Consider the following 14,276-nt stretch of genomic DNA (forward strand, 5'->3'; position numbering starts at 1 on the left):
GCAGGAGCCTGGCTCCGGCAGGGACGCGTCTCCTCCGGCGGAGATGGCCCTGCCCCGAGGCCCGGCGCCTTCTTACACACACGCCGTAGCGATGGGGTTTGCCGGCGGGGTGGAGAGAGGTCTGATAATTAAAGACAGAGCATTACTCGCCCTTTGGGCCAGCCCCCCCCCCCCCCCCAGCCTGGCTTCATTATCAGAGGAAATAAGAACTGCACATGGCTTGGAGCGAAAAATGCCCCCTCCAAAGTTTACAGCTGGCTGCAGCTGAAACCAGCTAAATGGACCGTGGAGACTKGGGGAAAATCGTTTAAGGAAGGGGAAAAAATAAAGCAATCAGTTCCTTGGGTTTCTATATATAGAGCAAGCTCTGTCAGTTTTAATAAGATGGTCATAATTGCTCCGGCCGCTTTGCTGGGCTGAGGGTGGCCTAATTGCTTGGCCRTAACGATCAGAAGTGTTAATACGGGGCAGTTGCAGGTTAGCAGTGCCTTGCAGCCAGAACGGCGCAGCAGGAACCGGGAAATGGCCCTGGCAAAGGCCATTAGAGGTGTTAATAGGCTGGCTTAAGGGGCCCAAGCACAGCACCGCAGCAGCCCAGGCGTTTCTTGTTCCTACTGCTCACGACTGCACTGAATGGGAATAGATTTGGATCCAAGAAACATCCTATTTTAGGCCACTCTGACCATTTTCCAGCTAAGAGCTATAGCCAGAAGCCATTAYGTTTTTTTATTAAGTCACCCGTGTGCTTTCGTAAGCTCAGATCCACTCGCGTCTTCTCCAGACCAGAGCCTTTGCAGCGCGGAGGAACAGGCAGAGAAGGCCCAGTTATTTTTAAGCAGAGAATTTCCCTGCTGTAGGAAGGAAATGCAGAAGCTTGCCAGTGTGTCTATGCAGCCAAAAGGTTGCGCAGAGGCCGGGCTGCAGCTCAGAAGCTGCCTCGTGCGTGTGCCCCCTCGCTGGAGCTCCCCCCGCGGCTCGGCCTCCCTCCCGCGCGCGCCGCCTTCGGGGCCGCCGGTTCCCAGCCCCGAGGATTTCCTGTGCTCGCGAGCAGACGCGCGGTGGGTACGCAAGCGCGCGCAGGAAACGCTGGATGGAAGCGAGAGATGCGCTGACCTCTGGGGCCCCTTCCCTCCGCCGCCAGGCCCCAAGCGGCACTTGCAACGGCGCCTGCATGCCGCTACCTGTTCTTGCAGGAGCCGCAGATCGGTGTCTGCAGGCAGTGATTGAAACACCACCGTCGGGTGGCGGGAATGTGCCAGCCCTGGAAACCTGGGGTTGTGGGTGCTGACATTACGAGGTTCGAATGCTCCAGCTAGGCTCTACAGCCACAGAGGCTGCTGCCCTCCCACCRGGGACAAACATCCGCCTGGCCACATCCTCTCCGTGCGAGCCTGCGCTGCCGCTCTGCGTGCCAGGGAAGGGGACGAGGTGCCTCGCGGGGAGGCAGGGCTGCGAGCGGGCGCCGAGGCTGATGCCTACCTGGCTGGAAAGGTCACACAGCAGCAGCCGTTTCTGTGCTTAAAGGAGCATCACACTCCCGAAAAAACGTTGCAGCCTGCGAGTCGTCTGGTGTCAGCCTGTGCTTCGGGCAGCACTGGGAATTCATCAGCAGTAGCTACCGGCGGCAGAAATGAGGGCGAGAAGCTTCTGCAAAGTGATTGCACTCAGATGGTGACTTGCTCCAGAAGCCTGAACGTGCTTTGCTTTGCAGGCACGTTTCCCGGGGCTCTGCTGCGGTCGTGAACCATGGCCGTAGTGTCACCTGAGCTAGTCACACTGGAGGCGAGAGCACATTGCAAACCGCTCGGCATGGTGGAGCTCTGGGATTAGCAGCAGACGCGCTGTAACTCGAACCACCGCGGCGCTCCCGCATAGCTCGAAACGTCAGCGGCCAGACCGAGCGCTCCCAGCTCCAGCACGYGCCTGCCTGCTGCGTGTCGCCACACGCGGGCAGCGCGGAGACAAACCGCTGGCTGTTAGCTTGAGCCAACAGGGCAAGGAAAGCAAATCCAGGCAGTGGGGCAGCAAGAGCTGCCTTCCTGGTGGGGCAAAGTCAGCCACCCTTAAGTAGAGAGGCAGGCGCCTTCCCCTCCCCAAAGGGCYGTAAAGCAGGTGCACAGCCGGGCCCCCCTGCCTGGGGGTAGGACTAGCAGGGGTAGCCCACGCAGAGCAGCTCCCCCATTTGCCTCCTGGGGGAAAGCAGTTTGAGGCACAGATACTGCTTGCAAACCTTCACCTCCTGCAAAAACACTTGCTYGCTCTTTGAACTGGGACTTGACCTGGGGTGCATACATGCTCCTCAGTGTGAATGCTGCCCAGAGTCTCTACCTGAGAGAGCTGAAGCGTAAATATTCCCTTTTCCAGGTCTGGGTGGTGCTGGGACCCTGCTTGCGAGCTGGCAGAGCCCAGCCCTGCTGCCCTGGCYGCCCCTGCATGCTCACCCGGGGTCTGCACTGGGGCCCAGGGCAGCAGGGCCGGCACAGCAGCTTCCAGCAAGGGCAGGATGCGGATTAACCCGAGGCACCTGGAGCGGCGAGGGAGCATCCTTTACGGCTTCAGCTTAATCTCCTCCTGGCTCGTGCTGCAGGCTTCAGAGCAAGGTGCGGAGCACCAGTGGAGCTGGACGATGTTTTCCTTTGCCTTGAGGCGGGCTAGGAGCAGGCATGATGCTACCATGGCTCAGCCCGGGGTGGGAGCTTCTCTAGCCTCRTTTGCCATCAAGCTCTTAGGGCTGATTGCATTTCTAAAGAGGGGTGCAGCATGGACACACAAGAAAGGAGGTTTATCATATCATCCAAACAGCCCCAATTTGCCTGCATGTAGAGGCACTGCCACTAGCTGGGAGCATGTCTCACTTTTGTACAGGAACAATATAAAAGCAGCGTGTCTGYGACAGTGAATCCCAATAAAGGAATACTTGTTTCCCAGTTCTCTCAAGAGTCTGTCCCATTTCTCCCTCCTCTGCAAGAACAAGCATCAATTCAGCAGCCTGTTGCTTTGAGGTTTTGTTTAATGCAAAGTCACGGAGGGGAATAGGGTTAACACCAGCTCAAACTGTCATTAAACACAGCCAGATTACTTTTTCTCCCACTCGGAGAGTAACGCGGACTGTGACAAATCATCACTCCTCAGTACATCTGCAACCTGCCAGCACTGCCGGCTTCGCCACGCGCTGGTTTTACTATTGCACCTCACCCGGAAATCTCCGGAGCTGCCACTCCGCACACGTGATGCCGCTTCGACCTCCACGCTGAACGTGCTCGGTAGAAAAAGCATTTCAGGCTCCGCTCTCCCCGGAAGCAGAGACTCTCGCAAAGCGGAGCGGGGCTTTGGGAGCGGGAGAGGCTTTGCTTCAGTACAGAGAGGAGGCGGCTGCGTTTTAAGGCAACGCCGTTCTCGTTCGCGCTTCAAAATGCTCCTTCTCGGCGGTCCGCTCGCCTCCGAGCCGGCTGCCTCCCTCCGCCCCGTCCCCCCTCGCCGTCAGAGGGCCGTGGCAAAGCCGATGCGGTTGTTGCGCCGGTCGAACTTGGTGTAGTAGTGCCCGATGAAGCTGGCTCCCAGGATCCAGAGAGGGCCGGCCGGGGGCGGGATGTCCAGGCCCGCGAAGGCCACGACGCAGATGTCCTCCCCGTACTGGGACTGCTGCGAGGAGAGAGGAGGAGACCCGCGGGGTGACCGCGGGGCCGGTGGGAGGTCCCCGCTCCCGCCGAGTGACCGATTTCCCAGAGAAATGCCTTCTGCTTGGCCCCGACCTCCCTCTCTCTGGGAGGCAGGAGCCCTGCTTCTCTCAGYGCTTTTCCACCCATCCCAAATCTCCCTGAAAGCACCCAGTAAAGCTGGGCTTGWCCGGACACCGCTGCAGATCGGGAGGGCTTTGGGAAGGAGAAGCATCGTGCTGGGGCGCGCTGCAGCCGCGCAAGGAGGTCCGCGGCGGGACGCCCGCTTACCCGGAGGAYGTAGGCTGAGCCGCTGAGCCCGTAGGCCTTCCCCCCCAGGTGGAAGGAGATGTTGGGCAGCTGCGGGACTTTGTCACAGTCGACAACGAACTGCAGGAGGAAGGAGACAGAGCTGAGCCGCACCCGCGGGGCGCGGGCGGGGGCAGCTGGGAAGGAAGAGCGCGGCAGGGACGCGGGCTCRCTCACCTCTCCCTCGGCCATTTCGGCCGCCCCGATGGCTTTCATCAGCACGGACACGGGGCCGGCCGGGCCGGTGATGTAGGACGCTCCCGTGTCGATAGCCACTGAGCAGCCTTCTTTGCAGAATAAGATTTCGGCCCCTACGGACACCCTGTGGCGGGAGGGAAGAGGGGCGGCAGGGCAGCACGGCTGGGCTCCCGGAGGGCCGTGCCGTGCCGGGAGCCCCATCTTCGGCAGCTCTGCCCGGCCAGCCGGGGGAATGCCGGCCAGTGCCGATCCCGGTGTCTCCGGGGCACCAGGAATGCTCCCTGCAAAGCTTCTCAAACGCGAAAGCTAAGCTTAATCACGTGCCTTAAAAAACACAAAGCAGAACTGTTTCAGCGCCTCGCACTACTTCTGCAGGACTAAAGGGTCCGGGCTCCCCGCCGGGTACCGCGGCTCCCCGGGAGCAGCCGCAGCGCGAAGGTCCCTCCCTCCCTCCCAAGTGCCAGCCTCCGCGGACCGTGCTGCCCCCCAGCCYGCTGTGGCATGCCCGGGGGGCACTGGCAGGACTGGGTCGCACAGCACCCGGGCGGCCCCCTCCCTGCCTCACCCCTTCATGCTGATCTGCCAGTATCCGCTCTTGCTGACGCTCAGGTAGTGGAAGTCCCCGGTGTAGTAGGCTGGGTCGCTTCCTCCGAGGATTATTTCCCCGCCGAGTTTCAGAGGGGAGTTCCTGGGAGGCAAAGCACAGCGTGGTTTCCCCCGCAGCCCCCATYCCCGAGGCCGGCAAGGCGCGAGGCGGAGTGGACGAGACGCGGAGTTAGTGCCCGGAGGTGGGGAAGGCGCCAGGATGAAGGGCTGCGCCATGCCGCGGTCCCCGAGCCGCTCCGCGTGGGCTCCCCGCGCCCGGGCGGGCAGGGGGCAGCGGGCCTCGGGCTGGAGCTCGTCCGAACCGGCKCAGCCTCCCGCCGGCGCCGGGTGCACAGGGGGTTGTTAGTAGGGTGCTGTCTCGAGAGCGCTTGTGTTTTCWTCTTCTTACTTGGAAGCTCTGCAAAGAGAGAGATGCACCGCGAACCTGTGAGCGGAGGCAGCTGCAGACCCACGCAGCACCTGGATGACTCTGTGGCTTCGTCCCATGGATGATTTTTCTTTTATTTATATATTTCGCCTTTTACGGGAATGCTGAATTCGCTCCCAGCTGGGATGCTCCAGCAGTGCTAGCAAAGCTAGAGACTTTGCACAATTTGCCAGGCAGCTTCGGATGAGCATCCACTCAGCTCCATCTCTTGCACTGTTCCTCCAGGCACCTTCCACGTGCATGGTGGCCATGCCCTCACCCCACCCTGCTCCCCCTGCAACGCGGCTGAGGTGCAAACTCAGCACCGGTGTCTGCAGCACCCACACCTGGCACGACAAATACCCTCCCCAGCCCAGGTGCCTGCTCCCCGCGAGACCCACCGGCTGTAGTAGACAGAAAACACATCCTCCTTGAGGATCTGCTGGGAGAGGATCCGGTCGAAGACAGGGGTGATGCCGTCGATGGCCTGGCTGGGGTAGCCCATGCCCAGCACCCCGTCAAACCTGGCGAAGATGAAGGGGAAGGCAGGCAGCACCGTGGCCTCAGCGAAGACCTGGATGATGGGGATATCYGATACCTGGGGAGGGGAAGAGCCTGAACATCTTCGCAGGGAGCTTGGGGGCAAATGCCCAGCAGAGCCCCCCACTCTGGGTAACTCTCCTGCTTGTAGGTGGGAGCAGAGCCATGCAGGTGGGCATCTCTCCTTACCCTCGGTGGCTCYGGCTCTGCAATCCAGGGCCGGCACTCACCATGACGATGTCCYGGCTGAGGAAACCTTTGACGCTCCCCGTCCCGTAGCGGATCGCGAACGCCGTGCCGTTCGCTACGTACGTGCGCGATTTGGAAGAGTCGTAGCGGCTGTGGGAAACTGCGAAGGGGAGGACGTGCATCAAACAGGAGGCAAGGAAGGTGGCCCCGGCTGGCGGCCCCTGCTCCCCCAGCCACGCGGGACGAGCGYCCCGGCATCAGGGAGACCCAGCTGCAGGAAGCTTAACAGCGCCGGCCCGTGCCGAGCAGCCCTGCAGAGACGAAGGGACCCGCGGGGCCGAGGCTGGACGGYGTTTCTCACCCCAGCCCCATTCCCAGGACCAAGGGCACTCGCGGCACAGCCCGACACTCACCGCAGGCRCTGTACAGGGGTGAGCACTTGTGGGATGGCACCCACAGGTTGGCCGAGCCCGTGTCGAAGACCACCTTGAAGGTCTGCGCTGGGGTGCCGATGCTGATCTCGCCGAAGTACTGGGTCTGGAGGAGGCACCGTGCGGGGAGCGCTGCTGAGGGGTGGGCGCGTGGGCAGCACCGGGCGCTGGAGCATCCCTGCTGCCCAGGGGATGCTCCTGGGTCTGCACCTGCGCGGGGCGGCCGGGGAGGAACCTCGTCTGCCCCACAGCAGCATTGCTGGGGGCACCAGGGCTGAGCCCCTCGGCCGGGGGACACTCACGTCCAGGTAGTTGGTGAGGACGGTGGGAGCCGTGCCGTTTCGCGGGCCGGCCGCCCCGCGGCGGTGGCTCTGCCTCAGCTCGGGGAAGACGTCCGCCACCTTCACGYCCATCTCCTGCAGCGTCTGGCGGATGGAGGGCATCCTCCTCAGCGCGATCCTGGCAGGCGGGCGAGCGAGGAGAGGGCCGTGGGGCCGCCGCGCGGAGACCCCCTCGCTGCCCGCGCCGTCCCGCCGCGGGAAATCCAGCCGCGTGGCTCTAGATGGCAGCAGCTCCCCGCCGCAGCCCGAGCCCCCCTGCTCCCCGCGGCCAGCCCTGCGCCGGCCTCGCTCGCCACGCCGGCCTCGCTCCCACGCCGGCCTCGCTCCCACGCCGGCCTCGCTCGCCACGCCGGCCTCGCTCCCACGCCGGCCTCCGGTGCTGCCATCCTGCCAGGGCCAGCGCTGCTGCCGGGGGACGCAGCCTGGAGCAGCGCTGCCCAGCCGGCACCGACGGCTCCGGACGCGGCCAAGGATGGAGAAGCCGGTGCTGGCCCCGGGAGGCTGCGGGTAGACACGGCAGCCTCGTCCTCCTGAACATAACCAGGGAAGGATCCCGAGGGAGAGGTGGTTCCTGCCGCAGCAGATACCTGCTGCCCCCGGGGGGGTTATAYGGCTCCGGCGGCACAGAGCCATCGCAAGCAGGTTTAGCCAAGCAGAGCCCAGCCTGGGGCTCAGCTCTTCTGGATTGCGAGGGARGTGCTTCACCTTGGCCTCGTTGCTTTTTCTTTTTTGAAGCAGAGATGCTGCTAAGCTATGCAGTGCTCAAAGGGAGAGGGGAAGAAGAGCAAGGGAGACCAGAGGTGCTAGCGAGAAAAGGAAAAGGAAAGGTATTTCCTAGCTGCTCTGAAGGCAAGTGTTACAGGAGGAGAATCCTCAGTCCTCAGCACTGGCCAAAGCACTAAGAGATGACGGGAGACAGCAAGACCCAGYGCGTTTCAGCCCGCGAGCGACGTGTACGACTGCTACCTTTGCAGACCCTGGGTCGGTGAGTGGAAGATGCTGGCGCCCCAGGTCACAGCCACCACCACCAAGTACTGCGGCAGCCTGCTGCTCTGTCTTGTCGGCATTGCAAGCTCTCCCCGGGCCACCTCCTCCTCCGACAGCAGAGTCCTTCGTGCCTCCAAGGGGAGGGCGCTTTTATAGCCTGAGTTTCTGCATCTGAGTGGGTTTCTCCTCCCCATGGGCTGGGGGAGGGCTGGAGGCTGGGGAACGCTGCCTGCCGGCACCCCGTGCCAGTAGCCGGAGCGGCCTGGGCCAGCAAGCCCTGCGCAGGACACACGGCCCGGGCCGGCAGGTAGGCACCRCCGAGGAGCGCGGCTGGCACGGGGAGCCGCGAATAGCTCGGAGCCGCTCACYCACGCTCTTTGCAATTAGTAGCATTTCTGCGTGTCAGCACCAGGCCGTCACTAACCGGCGTGAGCAGGGCATGGGCCAAGTGTCTGCCCGTGTCAATCAGGAGAGCGGCACCGAAGGCAGCAGCGGCGGCTCAGGTTAACCAGGGCTTGCTCCGTCCAGGGCCTGAAGCACGCTCTGGCCGCAAACAGCTTTACCAGTCCCACGCTGCAGCAGCGGAAAGGAGGTGCAGAGGAACAGGCTTTTCCCAAAGATCCCAGAGCCAAGAGAAGCAGGCTCTGGCACTCAGCTGCAGCGCTCTCAGCCTCACAAACATCAACTGCAAAACCACAAGACCACACTGCCCTTTCGGGAGCTGCACAGAGCACACAGCAAGCGGGGAAAGCACCGTGCAGCCCGGTTACGCCGGCTARTGAGCGCAGCCTCCTTGAATGCAGAGTCCAGGTGCAGGGAACAGCAAAACTCGTTGCAGTTGTTATATATGATGTTATATCGAGGTAGAAATGCCCATGGCCTGGCCGTTCATGCCCTGGTCAGGAGGAGCAGTCTGCTCTCTGCCCCATACAAGCAAGGTGCAAAGGTGCCCAGCAGCCCTGCGTGGCTTTGGGTGCCTGACCTGCTGCAGCTGGTCCTGCTCTGCATTTTGGAAGGAAAAAGAGAAAATTGCCCCTTGCCCATGGCAGAGTTTCCCAGCTCTGATCCACCAGCCTCCTCCTGGAAAGATGGAGGCGTTTTCAGAGAAGCCTTAAGAGGATGGCAGAGGGGGTGGATSGGTTTTCCTGGATGCCTTGACCAGGAACAGGAATTTCCCCAGCCCAGCAGCCTGCAGGGCCTTTCCCAGGCTGCACCCAGCCCGGTGGCTCAGGGATCCAACTCTGCGCCCTCCACGACTCGAAACACAGGCAAAGGTGGACTGAGCCTGCTAACAAGGCTCCAATCTGCCTCTTACTTGATGTAAAACGAGGGCATGCACCGGAGGGAACTCGGGGGCCACATGTTACCAGGAGGGCATCCAACCTGCTTGAAAAAATCCCGGCTCGTGCTGTTGCTGCAAGGTGCGTTGCTGCTCCCAGCCTCCGGGAGGGTCTGAGCTGGCTGAGGGTGGGCTCTGCTGCTTGGCACCCACCCTGCTGCACGCCGGGCTCCCGCGCTCGTCGGGGCTGCGGGTCCCAGCGCAGCGCCYGGTCAGTGCTGGATCAGGTCCCATGACTCCGAGCCAAACGCTCGAGCCCGGGGAACCTCGATGGGAAATTACTGCAAGGGCAATAAAACTGTTCTCGGAAGAAACTCGGTTACATAACGGCCGCTGCCTCGAAATGCCCAGCTGCGCGAGCGCGCTGACGTGCTCCTGCCGCAGACGGCGTTTCGTCAGGGCACCGCCGTCACCCTCGTCCAGCGGGTACCAGTGCCAAGGGGCTGCTGGAGCCTGGGGGGCTCCCACCGAGCTACAGACGGGTCCCCTCCAAACCAGGGCTCAGGAGCCTTCCTCCCACGAGGGGCTTCCGCAGCGCTCGGAGCCAGGAGGGGCTGAACACGAGCGGGTGCCCAGGGGGGCACCGAGGCTCAGTCCYGGCCAGCGGCGCTGCCTCGAGCCGGAGCATCCCGGCCCTCTCCAGCGCCGGCCGGGTCCAGGCCCCCATCCCGCCGGGCTTTGCTCCGCGGGGTCAGCGCCCGGCTCCCCTGACGTCTTTTCCCACGCAGGGTCGCGGTGCCCCGGCCCCGGACTGCGTCACTGGGGGGGAGCCTCGTGCCCCGGGCACAGGTTGCACCGGGGCGCAGGGGCCAGGAGCCCGGGCCGGGATTCGGGGCTGCGCCTGGGAGCGGCAGCAACTTGAGAAAGCGCCTGGCCAGCAGCCACCAGACATAAATCCCCCCCGGGCATCCCACGGGCTCTGTTTGCTTTGCCGAGCTGAGTTTCCTAAAGGAAAGGCCAGGGGCTGCAGCGTGACTGCAAGGACGAGGGGCCACGTCAGCCGGGGAAGGTGCTCCCGGGCCGCGGGACCGCGGGGCTCCGGCGTTTCCAGCTCCCCTTTAACCCGGGCGAGGGGCAGGCACGTCCGCGAGAGCCCGGGGCACGTCCGGCGGGCGCTGGATGCTGGAAGCAGCAAGACTGCAGTTTCCCTGGGCCGATTAGTGTGCTACTGTCGGAAACCTGCTGCGGTTCGCTGCAAAGGGCTGGCATTTCATACGATTATGTGCCTATAAAAATCCCACCTGGAAACAACAAGGCAATACACTCTTATTTCCCATCTGCTTTCAAGGAATCAAACAATCAGGCTAAGAATGACTGCAAGGAGGGAAAAAAAAGCACTTTCCAAAGAGAAACAAGTGCTTTCCCGCAAGGTAAGCTTGCTCCTGTAATGGTGGGCTGATCTGAACAAGTGTAACTCAGATTTGGAATATAAAGTACTTGGAGCAGTTCCTCCCTAAGCAAGATTGTTAGGAAGTTTTACCAAACAGCCTTTTTCCCAAAAGACCTTTAAAAAATGGTACAAAACATAGATACATTTCCATCTTTCCCACTCAGCAACACACACACTTCATGTTTTTTCCAGCAAGAACCTCACAGCACAGAAAAGTAACACGTGGGGCTGGTGAGGATCCTCATTCCAAACTGTGGAAAAGCCGGAGCATAGAGGCAACTCTTGGGAAGGACTCGCAGGAGAATCTGGATCACGGCGACGCCGGGAGGAATCCGACCATTGACGTCAGCAGAGCGAGGGCTTCACCCAAAGTGTTTTCTTAAAACCAGAGCTGCTCCACCAGGGCGCATTGAAAGAGCAATTTACGGAACCAGAGGGAAAACCTTCTCCTACAGGAGCAGGAGCCGGGGCCTGCTCCGGCCCGGGGGCAGCTGCAGCAGCCCCCCCCCCCCGCTCCATTCGCTGCTGAGTGGCAGTGATGCTGAGATCCTCTGTGCAAATAAAGTCCTGCTGCTACCTGAGCTCAACACTCTGGCTGAACTTCCTTGATTTTCTTCTTTTTTTTTTAAACAGGGTGAAGTGATAGTGTCTTAAAGCACTTGGGGTGTGCAACCCTGGCTCGCCCACGCTAGCTGCCACAGGGACCAGGAGGGGAATAGGGGCATCAAGTACATGTGATTTTTTTAGGATCATTCCTCTTTCTTTTGATGGCTTTCTAAAGATGAAACTTGAAGAAGATCACCATGCAGCCCAAGCACAAGTTTTCAGCTGGGATGAAGCAAAGACAGGAATTCCAGCTAAGCTGCAGCGAGGCCACAGCCCTTGCTAACCTGCACGACAAGCCTGGGATTCCTCACCCATCCCTCCTCTGCTGGCTCGGCTCTCCCTCTGCTCTGAGCACCTCTGCTCTACTGCCTAAAGCAGCCACGATGCCCATGGGGCCAGACTCACCTCTACCTTCCTCCCCCCCACCACCACACTGGCACTAGGAAATTCCCAGCTGCATTCCCTCTCAAGAGCTTCCCCATAACACCTTAAAACCAGCCAAAGGGGAGCAGCATCCCACCAGCCCAACCTCCAAGGACTCTGCTCTTGAGGGGCTGCCCTGATTTATGCCCCTTGGGGAGCTGCTTCTGCAGATCTGCTTCCACCTGATGCAAACCAGCAGCRAAGCTCAGCAGAGGCACGGTGCAAYGCCTTYCTGGTGCCAACAGGCACAGGGACCAGCTTATTTCAGCTGCACTTCAATCAGGAGGGAACAGGTTTAACTCAAACTCAATAATTAATTCTTGCAATTCAAGAAAGATATCCGCATAGGGACCAACTTTGCTGTAACTGCCCTRGTTTAATTAAACTTATGCTTGCACCCAGCTTCCTATGCAGTYGTAGGAACCTGGCTCATATCCATTTAGCGTGTGCAAATTTGACCGCCAGTTGACGGGGACGGCTCCTGCTCTGGAGCAAAGCTGCAGCTCTGCGCAGACCTCCCCAGAGCGATGCAGACGTGCAGGAGCTGGCGGCGTTGCTTCACCAGCACGGTCCTGCTCTCCTCCCCTCCTCAGGCCTTGCACCRCTGCCGCCTGCCTGGCAAAGAGCCAGGCTCCCCGGCCCGGCTCCCGGCGCCCGCCTTCACGGAGGGGTCGGGCTTCAGGAGAGGCAGCGGGTGCACGAGATGTCCCTGCTGGCCGAGCCCCCGGAGAGCTGCTTGGCGCCCGCAGCCAGCGTCGCTCGCCCAAGCTGGGCACGTGTCACCTGCCGTGCGTCCAGCCTGCGCACGCAAACTCCTCGCCCTCCACCTCCCATCCTCCCACCGGGAATGGGGCTGTGGGAGAAGCAAGTCCTGGCGGATAACGCTCGGAGGTAAGGAGCACTGTATCTCTGTCTTCTTGCTCTTCTCTCCAAGTATTTGCTTCACCCCCCCCCAGCATCTCTTGATTAATTAATAACCCCAGATGTCTTTTCCTTTTTCATGGTCACTGAATCTGAAGAGGGTAGTTTACTCCCTTCTGATCAGGTCATGAAATGTTAATGGGCTTTAATGGGTGTTTTCCTAACCTCCCCTGCCCTCTCCCACTGCCCTCCGGGTGACTCTGCTCTCCGCAGCCCGTATCCATGCCGGACTGCTGGGGAACGCAGCTCCGTGGCCTGCAGGGCTGCTGGGGCCAGCCGAGCCCCATGGCGAGGGGACACTGCGAACTGCTGCCCTCGTCCCAGGCCTCCCGGTGAGCAGGAACGCTGCAGGCTCAGGTGGCCACAACCCTCCGCTGTGCCAGCTCCAGCCGTGCCCACAGGAAGGCCCTTGTGCCACCTCCAGCCATGGCTATGGGAAGTCACCACACCACCTCCATCCATAGTCATGGGACACCCTGTGTCACCTCCAGCTGTCCATGATGCCTTTTGGTAGCTCTAAGAGGAGCTGGAGAAGGCCCTGAGCCGCAGGAAGGGAGCATGGTCCAGGTTCGGTTTCAGACATGAATTTTAATTTAATTCAACTCTCGTTAGGGGAARACAAAAAATGGAAAATATTACACAATCCCAGCTGGCACAACTTTTGGGCTCGGGAGCCTCGCTCACCCCCCGCTCGCTGCTGGCAGCCTGCAGCTCACTGCCGAGAGCCCAGCAGGGTCGCGAGGCCCCGTCCCCGGGCACAGGCTGCTCCGACCAGCGCGAGGGTCCCRGGGTGCAGGTTACGCAGGCACAGGAGAGCCAGGCCTGGAGCTCGCTCGCTGTGTCCTGTCTCTAGCAGCACGGCTTGTCTTTGAGGTCACACCACGGAGCTGGTGTCTCCGAGTTTCTGCAGTAGCTGCAAGAGTGACAATTCCTGATTAGCAGCCAAATCCTTCTGCGCATCCTCCAGCAGCTGTGGAGAGACCTGCACATTTGTGACCACGGATGCCTAATTCAGTGGAGATRCTGATTTGTATCACCCAGGGACTGCAAACCATGAGCTTCACATCCATATGTGGAAACCGTGCCCAGTGCCCTGCTCACCTTGTTCAGCAGTGGGATGTTTACCAACGTGCTCAAAAATCCAAAAGCCACTGGGAAAAAACTCCTGCATCAAAACACAAGTCTCAGTTAAGTCCCATGCCGAGGTGGCTCGTGGGGGGGGGGGGGGTCTGCCTGGGCCGGGGGCAGCAGCGGGAGCTGCCGCATGTTCCCTGGCTCCCCGTGCTGGCTCAAGACAGGACTGCTCTGGTGGGGTTTGCCAGGTTGGAAACCCCAGCTGCTCATGTAGTTGGAAGCTCACAAGGAACAGGCACTCGTTGGAGAACAAACCTGAAGAGGTTGATGAAGCCATAGGCTTCCAGCAGCATGCCCAGGAGGGGCCACCTCATGAGGACGATGAGGACCCCTCCCAGGAAGAAGCTGGTGCCCTTCAGTTTTGGCCTCTGGAAGAAGAAGGTGAACGTCCTTCTAAAGCCGATGATGAAGACCAAGCCGGAGAGGAAGAGGATCTAGCAGGAGGAAATGGGAAAAAACCTCTGCTTGGACAGCTTCTTTGCTCCTGCGCTGGCACCAGCATCTGCTCCTCCGGCCAGGAGAGCCCCTCGGGTGCCATGGCCAAGCGCCAGCGGCCAGCAGGTCCCAGAAGCCCCAGCCTTGGGATACTCACGTTTCCAAAGGCCAGGAGCACCGAGTCGAAGTACAAGAGCATCCCAAAAAGGATGAAGAAGAGGCCAAAGCCGACCAGTCCCACACCAATCCCTGCAGAGGACGGCGCCACGGTGAGAGCTCCAGCATGCAGCACGAGCCTGCGAGCTGGTGGCTCGGTGCCCCGCGTGGGGCTGCCGGCCCTCATCCCGCGTCCCAGCCGGGCTCCC

General features: G+C 61.1%; 2 protein-coding genes across 2 annotated transcripts in view; both read right to left on the reverse strand.

The window, feature by feature from the left end:
* Positions 1-3,480: 3,480 nt before the first annotated feature.
* Positions 3,481-7,743, reverse strand: REN (renin). The gene is made up of 9 exons (XM_085300346.1): positions 7,643-7,743; positions 6,638-6,794; positions 6,318-6,441; positions 5,946-6,064; positions 5,577-5,773; positions 4,729-4,851; positions 4,143-4,287; positions 3,948-4,046; positions 3,481-3,642 (listed from the first exon to the last, which is right to left on the reverse strand). Exons 1-9 carry the CDS (start codon positions 7,741-7,743, stop codon positions 3,481-3,483), a joined length of 1,227 nt encoding a protein of 408 aa, XP_085156472.1.
* Positions 7,744-13,216: 5,473 nt separating this feature from the next.
* Positions 13,217-14,276, reverse strand: part of GOLT1A (golgi transport 1A) — a 1,268-nt gene continuing 208 nt past the window's right edge. Inside the window, exons 2-5 of the mRNA XM_085300304.1 lie at positions 14,069-14,160; positions 13,732-13,910; positions 13,444-13,507; positions 13,217-13,255 (exon numbers count right to left, since the gene is read on the reverse strand). Of these exons, the coding sequence (XP_085156430.1) occupies positions 13,217-13,255; positions 13,444-13,507; positions 13,732-13,910; positions 14,069-14,160 (374 nt within the window). The remainder of the gene's footprint in view (positions 13,256-13,443; positions 13,508-13,731; positions 13,911-14,068; positions 14,161-14,276) is intronic.

The sequence above is a fragment of the Rhea americana genome, unplaced genomic scaffold (genome assembly GCF_003343005.1).
Source record: "Rhea americana isolate MKP2758 unplaced genomic scaffold, rheAme1 scaffold_163, whole genome shotgun sequence".
Taxonomy (NCBI): domain Eukaryota; kingdom Metazoa; phylum Chordata; class Aves; order Rheiformes; family Rheidae; genus Rhea; species Rhea americana.